We start from the raw sequence: 10,126 nt of genomic DNA on the forward strand, positions 1-10,126 counted from the left end.
CTGGTCTCTTTCTGGTCTCTTTCTGGTCTCTTGCTGGTCTCTTGCTGGTCTCTTGCTGGTCTTCTTTTCCATCATCTTTTGTTCTTTCTGACAGCGATATTCGTGTGAAAGTTTTGACTCGTTGTTCTTCTTTTACTTTTAATTCTTTACATTTCTGAGATATAATCCACTTCGATGTGGAATCTGTATTTTATTCGATTTAATTATCATGAAAAATGAATGAAAACAGACAAAAAGAAAAAGCGACTTTGAATAGTTTATTCCTGTTTTAATGATGTTCATTTATTGTTTCATTGTTGGGTTTGAATGCAACAGTTTTAAGTCACTTTGGACAAAAGTGGAACAAGTTCTCAGATCATTAACTGAAGTAAAAGAAGAATATAAAAGTATTATCATCAAAATGTACTTAAAGTATAAGAAGTACTCCTAACGGCTCCTTTCACAGTTTTTTATTGTTAATATACGATATTGTATTCTTCTGTTTCTTTAACCCGACCGCGGACCATTTGGGGTTCCATCGAGAAAGTTTAGCGTACAGCGTGTCGTAGAATGCACTTTTCAGGAACGAAATATAATGACACATGTTATATACCCAGTTAAAGAACAGCCTGGGCTACAACATCCTGCCAGCCATTTCTACATGCTCCAAACACAATTCTACACAACTAATATAAGCAACTAAAAGAATTACCACAATATCACGTGTTTTTCGCCATGAGTCCACCGGCTACGCACTCCAGACAAACCAAGCCAAAGCTGAAAGCTAACACGGACAACCGAGGTATCAGAAGGCAAGAGAATTCGACACAGATTCCAGAGATACATTCCATATTTCTCTCCGTGAAACCATTACAGAGATATCAGCCACCAAGCACCAGAACCACAAACCGCTTTATCGATAATTATCAGAACGCACCTCACCTCATCGTCGTTTTCGTGTAGAGAACGGATAAATCAAAATCTGTTAAACGGATGTGCTGTTTGTCATAATTCTCTTTCCCTGTAGACGGGGGTGGAATGTGACCCGGGGGAGCTGGGGGAAGGGATTTGACTTTCGGCGTATCGGATTTTACTCTTTGCGAGGGACGGCGCGGTTTTGATTCTGACTGGCTAATGATTCTGTCAATCTTTCCCACGCTGTCCCAGCTCAATTCTATAGGCTCTACCGCGTCGAAGGAGGGTTCATTCACTGAAATCGACCAATGGGCTGCTGACTAAGGTCCCCATAGACACAGAGCAACTGCAGGCAGACGAGACAGCTCCATGGATCACAGACACAGAACAGGCTCACAGAGGATTCTAGCTCTCAAAATGAAGCCAAACTGCTGTATTCTGATGTATTGAACACTATTAGTGATAAAACGAGTGAATTATATAGTTATATAGTATATAAAATTACAATGGAACAGCTGGTTCCAAAATTACAATTTGGGTGACCTCGCCTGACCTCTCTGTACTAAAACCTCTCTAAGTTTGTTCTGCTTCACTTTATCAAAGTCTAACTTTGCAGAGAGACTGTTCACATGTTGTGCTATGATCTGGGAGATGTTTAGACCTGCAGCTGCACCATTCCAAAGAAATAATAACAATAAAATGCTTTTTGTTCAGGCAAACCTGAAACTTTTCAATTTGAGCTGTGTGCCATCTTCATTTACTATTAACCAGTAAAATATACACTGATATGTACACATCTGAACAAATCTCACAAGTGTTACCTTTATTATAACATCAAAATTATTAAAATAGACCTTGTAGTTGCAGAAAAACACTCTTTTTAGTATGGGTATGCAATTTTCGAGCAGAGGCCTAAAAATAGGGCTAAGAAGTTTATTAATATGAATACATGAAAGATAATTGATGTACTTCATCAACGTGGAGCCAGTTTTTAATACTCTGTGTACTACTGCAAAAATACTATTATAGTACTGCATAGTATTTATGTTTTTATTTATGTATAAAGTAACTTTAGGAGGCAAGATAAAAAATGTAGAGCAGTAAAAAGTATAATATTAATACATGAGATGTAGTGGAGAAGTCGAAAGTAGCAGAAAATACTCAAGTAAAGTACAAGTATAACTACATTGTAGTTATACTTGTACTAGTTATCTAGTTATTTAGTTGTTGAGGTACAATTATTTGTAGCAGGTTTTATTTCTCAGAATGCTGCATTACAAAATGAATTATATCAGAATATATGTATAGATGTTTATTTCTAAATCTTGAGTCGACCTGTTATACTAGAACCCACCACTAGGGGGAGTTAAAATCATCTGCATTCATTATAATAATCCAAAAACATCGTATCACTCTGTTTAACGAGTACTTTAACGTTTCATCTTAATCCGATTAATAGCTTCACTGTGGAGCTTTTATTTCACATTTTTTAGCATAATATTTAGGATTATTGTACAAAAACACAAAATATCCATGAAATCCTAAAGTTTATCTGAAGAAAATATAAAAACACCAAATAGGAGAAACGCGGTTTTCATTGACAGTGATGTTTTGATTGAGATTTTACTGAATAACATTTTGAATTGTTTATCAACACTGTCCAGGTGTCTTTAGTGTCATTTCAGTTTCAGATGAATTGATCCGATATAACAACAGGTTGAAGAAATATCACAGGTCCTTTATTTACGTTTCTTTACCGTTTTTTATCAATAGAAACTCCCGTTAGCAGTAGTTCCCCACAGTGAGCTAATCAATAAGGTTTGGGTAATATGAACGCTAGCTGCATTAGCGTTAGCTGGAAATAACTGTTAAAGTGAGGTTTGTACGCTAATTTAGATGATTTTCACTGCTTTACCGTTTATCAGTAAAACTTCAATATGTAAAGTAACCGGTAGTTAACAGTGAAATTCAACATAAAAATACATTTAATGTGTTAATTTGTTTGACATTTTCATATTTCATGTAAATTTTATGCCTTGAATAAATTTCTGGTGAATTCTTATTTTAAGATAACTGTAGAACATGAACTCGTCTTCATGTTTATATTAAGATAATACATTTTATTTAATGAGTGCTTTTTAAAAAACTCAAAGACACTTTACAAAGGAGATAAAATAAATGAGTAAACAATACAACAGGTAAATGGTATCTACGGTAAATAACTGTTAAACAAATATTGCAGTATATTTACAGCATTTGCCTCACATAAAGTACAAGTACCTCAACATTAAAAGTAGCCAGCGGTACTTGTGTGAATATATTTAGCGACATTCCAGCTCTAGATGTTAACTTATTTAGTTCTATTCAAGCAGTCACAGTTTGTTGTTCATTGATTGGTGAACATCATCACTCTCTTCCTCAAGCAGCCTCAGTGTTGATCCTCAGCTGTTTGAGGGTTTAAATTATAACGAGGAGGGTTTTTCTTAAATCCCACAGAAACAGAAGTGAATTAACTTGTTTGTCTGAGAGGTAGATTATCGGATTATCAGCCGAAGAGTCGACTGTCACTGTGGATAAATAAACAAGTCAGTCTACCACTGAGGTGCTCCCAGTGCATGCTGGGAGAAGCCATAATTCTCTTTATTCATGAAGTTCTTTATCTAATAAACTAAAAGGAAAAAAACCCTCAAAGGGACTCAGATTCCTGGAGAAAAACCCTCGGTTCCTGTTTAATAAGATGATTGAAGATGAATTGTACAAGTGAGACTCATGAGCTCATTACATTTAGCAGGATTTAATTCATCACAGATGCAATATCAAATATAATATCATTTACAAAATCAGTAGGCACAAATGGGCGTGGCCTTTATGAATGAACGAACGTAAAAAAAATGTATTTACTCTAATATTTATTTATTTACCAAATAAATAACCTGATTTGGTTGTCCCATGGTCGATTGTTGTGTGCACTCATGCTGATTTGAACCCTCCAGTTCGGCCATCTTGTTTTTTGCAACGAGTGAACAGGAAGTGACCATATTTGGACAGAGGAGGAGCGACGTAGAGACTACGTTTGGTAGAAAAACTGTTTTCCGCGAGGAGAAAATCATAGAGTGTCTATCAGAAGTGGACGAAGTCGTCGTCACGTCACTGATCGGTTTGTGGATGATTTGAAGCCTTGATTTCTCCGCCATCTTGGGGATTTTTGCAACCAGGGAACAGGAAGTAACCATATTTGGACTGAGAAGGAGTGATGTAGTTACATAAGTTACGTGAGGAATAAATCAACATTGACTTCTTGTTTCAGAGAGACAACAGACTGCTCTTTTAAAGATCTTTATACTTTGTGGTTCATGATTACGTGGAAATGTCGACGAATTACAGCGCATTCATTTTTCGTTGTTTATAACTACAACTATTATAGAACAGTCTGCACACACACACACACACACACATTTTCTTTCACATATTTTACAGACAAAAATGTTGATTCAATAACTGATGGATAAAATAGATTTTTTTAAATACTAATTAGCTGCAACATGATTGTGAAAAAGCAGACAAATGCCACAGCAGCACGAGTGCTTTGTGGGATCAGTTATAGGTCATAATCAATAAGCGCTCACATGACAAACCACCTCTCCTCACCCGTTCCTCACCCGTTCCTCACCCGTTCCTCACCCGTCACTCTCACACCTGTCAGTCAGGTGTTTCACAGAGAGAGAAACATGAAGACGGAGACAGAGGAGACATAAAAAAGAAACCAACAAGCAGCACAGAGAGGATGAAAGATGAGAGTAAAGAGAGACTGGCAGGTGAGATAGGACAGTAAAGGGGGAGAGAGGGGGAGGAAGCCGAGAGAGAAGCATCCCATTAGCATACTCTCCCCTCAGTTTACCGGAGTCTCACCAGTAATCCCACTGTGACTGAATATCAGTCGCTGGACGAAACGCCAGAGTTCACTTCTTTAAGACGGAGAATGTTTCCGCCGATAAACGCCGACTTCCCCCTGAATTAAACATGAATACAGCTGGAGACTCTCCATGAATTCATTAATAATGTAAAAGAACTGTCAAAATAAAGTCAAACGTATAGGACAGAATATCTTAATTATAGAGAGATAGAATATTTTATTAATCCCAGCAGGAAAATGTAACGTTACAGCATTTTAGCAAAAACATATGAATGAATTAATTAATGCTAATTATGACAAAAGAATAATGAATATATGAAGTATATAATAATTATACTTGATGATTCAGGATGATGACTTAGTATTTCCTAACTATGACAAAGTAATGTAAAATGATTATTTTAATACGTCACATAAACTTGATCTATAATCATTTTACTAGAATCTTTATATCTTGTGATTTGTTTCTCGCTGGAGACAAATCACGGCGATGTCATCAAATAGTGTAGAAATGAAATCGATTGGTTTCATGTTGAGCAACTTGAAATGTCGCTTTGAAGGACTTCTTTTTCGGGACGACATTAAATTATGAAACAAAAGTTGAGAAAAATATCATGGATGGGCTTAAAATAGGTACGTACAGTTTTGCTTAGTTAAGTTTAGGAAAAGATCGTAAAATACTTGGTTAGGTTCAAGAAAAGATCATAAAATACTTAGTTAGGTTCAAGAAAAGATCTTAAAATACTTAGTTAGGATCAAGAAAAGATCTTAAAATACTTAGTTAGGATCAAGAAAAGATCTTAAAATACTTAGTTAGGTTCAAGAAAAGATCGTAAAATACTTAGTTAGGTTCAAGAAAAGATCATAAAATACTTAGTTAGGTTCAAGAAAAGATCTTAAAATACTTAGTTAGGTTCAACAAAACATCTTAAAATACTTAGTTAGGTTCAAGAAAAGCTCGTAAAATACTTAGTTAGGTTCAAGAAAAGATCGTAAAATACTTAGTTAGGTTCAAGAAAAGATCTTAAAATACTTAGTTAGGTTCAACAAAAGATCTTAAAATACTTAGTTAGGTTGAAGAAAAGATCGTAAAATACTTAGTTAGGTTCAAGAAAAGATCTTAAAATACTTAGTTAGGTTCAAGAAAAGATCGTAAAATACTTAGTTAGGTTCAACACAAGATCGTAAAATACTTAGTTAGGTTTAAGAAAAGATTGTAAAATAGTTAGTTAGGTTTAAGAAAAGATCTTAAAATACTTAGTTAGGTTCAAGAAAAGATCGTAAAATACTTAGTTAGGTTTAAGAAAAGATCTTAAAATACTTAGTTAGGTTCAAGAAAAGATCGTAAAATAGGTTTAAGAAAAGATGGTGAAATACTTCCTTTCAGAAAACACTTTGACATCTAAATGACGGAACAGTAAGTGAAAAAATGCTGACTCATGCCTGGTTTTAGGACTCATCCTGCAGCTCTTTATAAAGACTCAGATTTGTTTACATTGGAGTTTGAAGGCCGCCTTAATAAATGTGAAATAATGTGAAGTTCATGTGAACTTGTTCAAACGTGAAATGAGCTTTAATGTGTGAGAACAGAGCAGAATTATGACTCCTGTTAAGACGACTAACAATGAAACGTTTGTCTCAGAATCATGAATTTGTTTTGGTCCATTGCTCAAACCGGATTTGTTCTATTTTGTTTCTCATTAGCGACTGTCGACAAAACGCCTGCGACGCTGTTTCATGACAAACACCAGCGTGGGTCGATTAAAGCGCCTCATAGCTGCAGAGAGAAGTCATTCAGTTAATTGTTTAAACCACAGGACTGCATGAATCAGCTCTTCATCTTCTTCTGCTCACTGCAGCACATCAGATGCCTCGGAGGGCAAGAATCCAGCAGGACGCAGCACATTTCCTCCTTAATAAGGTGGAATACTGGAACATAAACACAAAGCTTTTCTGGAGAGTATATGAAACCAACAAGTCCTCCAAACTGCAGAATAATGAAATCATGCATCTCCGGATTCAATAAAGACAGAAAGAAACCACCTCATCTGTAGCTTTGGACATCCAACACTCAGAATAGAGTTTACAGTTCGGTCAACCCACTCGCTGGGCTCACTTGTTTTATTCCAGAGATGAGAGACTCAGCCTCCCTGCAGAGCTTTCTAACAAGTCAGCATCTCAACTCACAATGTTTGATGTGTTCAACACGATGGAGGCTGCAGGAGTTCAGGAGAGAAACCAGGCGACAAGTCTGAACTGACGAGGACTCACTCACTTTTTCAAGTACTGATACCACAGTGTAGAAATACCCTGGTCGAGTAAAAGTCCTGCTTCAAAATGTAGTAAAAGTACAAAAGTATCAGCATCAAAATATGCTTAAAGCTACTACGAGGAATTTTCATTATGTGTTGATTCTGGCGCCCCCTGTGGACTAAAGTGGTAATGTTTCAGAGCAGCAGACTCCCTTTAGAAAACCTCTCATTTTACTGAAAAATTTACTGCTAATACTTTCAGTACATTTTGTTGGTAATATTTATTTTCACTTCATTGTGACTTTAGATGCAGAATGTTAGATGTTCTCTAGTAAAGGATTCATTCAGTGGAGATGTGACTGAATAAAAGATCGTGAAATACTTCGTTAGGTTTAAGAAAGGATTGTGAAATATCATTGTTTGGGTTAAAATAACTACAGAAGTGTCGTGACTGAAGAACGCAAATTACGAGATGAATAAATGAACGCTGACTTCTTGTTTCACACGGGGAACGAACATCGGTCTCCTGGAGGAAACGTCTGGGTTCTTGTGGCCTGTTGATTATTACATGGATCACACACATCATCACACATTATCTACAAATTAAAGCACCAATATTTAATATTTGAATGAAATTTAACGCATCACTGACCTTCAAATGAATGAGACAAACTACAGCAAAATAAAGTTGGACACACAATGTCTTCCAGAGACCTGGTGGCTGAGATATGGACACCTTGTTGGGTGATTCTGGTCCTGTTTATGACTCCTGTATCTTTTCTGTTCTATCCACATTCTGGATCTTTTTACAGCTGCGGTCATGAAACTGCCTGGTGGGTTTATTTTACTTCCCTCAGTATTTTCTCTCTGCTTTTTCAAAGTCATCCCTAACATGTTCAGCCTTTATTTCCTCCTCTCATGCTCCTCGTTAAACACCTGCTGTCTGTTACCTGCAGCTAGAGGATGAATCGTGTCAGTGAGGAAGACATGAAAATACCCGTCGGTGTGTTTCCTTTAACCTCGGGCATCGAGCGGCCGAGTCGGTCCATACTAATGACTCCCAGCTGAGACAGAGAGGAGATGTTAAAGTGTCGTAGTGATGGTTTATCTTTCTCTTCTTCTTGTCAACACTTTCAGACTCTATGACGGTGCGGAGAGGAAAGAAGCTCAGCATCTCCATCCAGGAACACATGGCCATTGACGTTTGCCCCGGCCCCATCAGACCCATCCGACAGATCTCCGCCTACTTCCCCCGCCGGTCCCCCACCTCCCCCGGCCCCGTGTCCCCGAACCCGGCCTCCTCCCCACTGGCCCTCAGCCCCGGCTTCGTGGCTCCCGGGATGGGCGGGGCTCACCTCTTGTCTCCTCTGCTGGCTCACGGCCGGCACGGCGGTGGCGGCGGGTCTTTGTCTCTGACCAGCAGCGTGGAGACGTCGGTGGAGATCAACAGCTCCGACAGCGACGACTGCAGTGAGCCTCGCTGTTGGCATGTGTGTGTGTGTGTGTGTGTGTTACTGTGCACCTCTACACACCTGTAGACGCTTTTTGCATGACTCAGCATGTTGCATCTAGACTTCAGGTAAAGTGGTTAGTGTTTCCATCTAAATGTAGCACAAATTTTAATCAAATTTCCTCAAAATCTGCAAATGAATATGCTAATTTATGCACGTTTCCACCAGGCGGCAAGTGAAGCCAATGCTAAAGTGCCTTAAAGCTGCATTCTCTCTAATGTCCATCAGTGGATGCAAAAAGAACAATGTTTGTATATAAATCCTAAGTAAAAAGCCAAAAGCTAGGATGGCAACGGCCAAAAAATCCCAATCACAACAGCAAAAATCAAAGATGGTGACATCCAAAAACCAAAATGGCGACAGCCAGAAAACAAGATGGCGACAGCCAAAATTCCAAAGTTGAGGCTCCAAAACAGCAGTCTTACAAACCAATGGGGGACATCATGTTGATAATGTCTAGTTCTTATATACAGTCCATGGTTACCACCCATAATGCAGTATGTAGCATCATCTTGATTTTTGGCGGTTGCCATCTTTTGTTTCGCCGTCACCATCTTGGTTTTTGGCCATCGCCATCTTCTTTTTGGCCCGTCATCTCGATTTTTGGCAGTCACCATCTTTTTTTTCCGTCTCTTGCTATCTTTTTTTTTTGGCCTATCCTCTCAATTTTCAGCCATCGCCATCTCTATTGTTTGGCTGTCGACATCTTAGCTTCTGGCCGTTGACTGGGGTAATAAATGAAGTGGGAAGTAAGGTCATTTTCTCATGAGCGGAGTTCATTACGTCTCGGTCGTCTGAAGATCCGATCAGCACTTAATAAGCCTGTTGGACTAAAGCTGGCTCTGCTGCTGTGCTGTAGGCACATTGGATGTGAAGACTCATGGTCATGCATTTTGATTCTCTTTAGAATCTTATCAAATAAAAACGACACTGACAGTGTGGTCGGCCTATTGGTCTGATCAGAACCTGCTGCAGGACTGAGCGGATGTAAAGATGCTGCAGTGCGATCAATAAACAAAAACACCAGAGTCCAATTTATCTGAGCACGTTTACCCCCGAGTTCAGTTCAGAGATACAACTTATGAATAATTCATGTATTTAAGTCAAAATAACATTAACAAAGCAACACGTTATGCTCCCACATCTGGACTGATCACAGACATTTACAGAGTTTATGGAGCAGCAGACTGCACATAAAACAGGATTGTGTTGGAATTGGCTTTCAGGTTTTCCAGCATCGTCTCGCTGAATGAATGAAATATGAGCTTTGTGAGAGGAGATCAGCCTCAGAGGTAAAATAAGAACACATTGTGATGAACGACTGGTCTCAGAGCTGCTGTCTTCAAGCTGCCTTTCAGATCCACTCACAGAATAATTGTGGGTTTCTATTTCAACATGAATTCATCATCAGATGTGTTATGCAGTCACTGGCTGATGATTTTATTTGTTTTCTAATAAAATGAGATTCATCACAGTGTGACAGCCTGTCTCATGCAACTAAAGCTCACCCACCCCCCCCCACACCCACACCCACAACACAAAGCCGCCAAGAGAGC

At 38.4% G+C, this 10,126-nt stretch overlaps 1 protein-coding gene across 1 annotated transcript in view; it reads left to right on the top strand.

The window, feature by feature from the left end:
• The first annotated feature begins 8,150 nt into the window (after positions 1–8,150).
• The window catches only part of LOC116377069 (double C2-like domain-containing protein alpha), an 8,884-nt gene continuing 6,908 nt past the window's right edge, over positions 8,151–10,126 (top strand). Inside the window, exon 1 of the mRNA XM_031838609.1 lies at positions 8,151–8,529. Within this exon, the coding sequence (XP_031694469.1) occupies positions 8,202–8,529 (328 nt within the window). The 5' untranslated portion in view covers positions 8,151–8,201. The remainder of the gene's footprint in view (positions 8,530–10,126) is intronic.

Source organism: Anarrhichthys ocellatus, unplaced genomic scaffold (genome assembly GCF_004355925.1).
Source record: "Anarrhichthys ocellatus isolate YVR2014 unplaced genomic scaffold, GSC_Weel_1.0 scaffold858, whole genome shotgun sequence".
Classification (NCBI taxonomy): Eukaryota; Metazoa; Chordata; class Actinopteri; order Perciformes; family Anarhichadidae; genus Anarrhichthys; species Anarrhichthys ocellatus.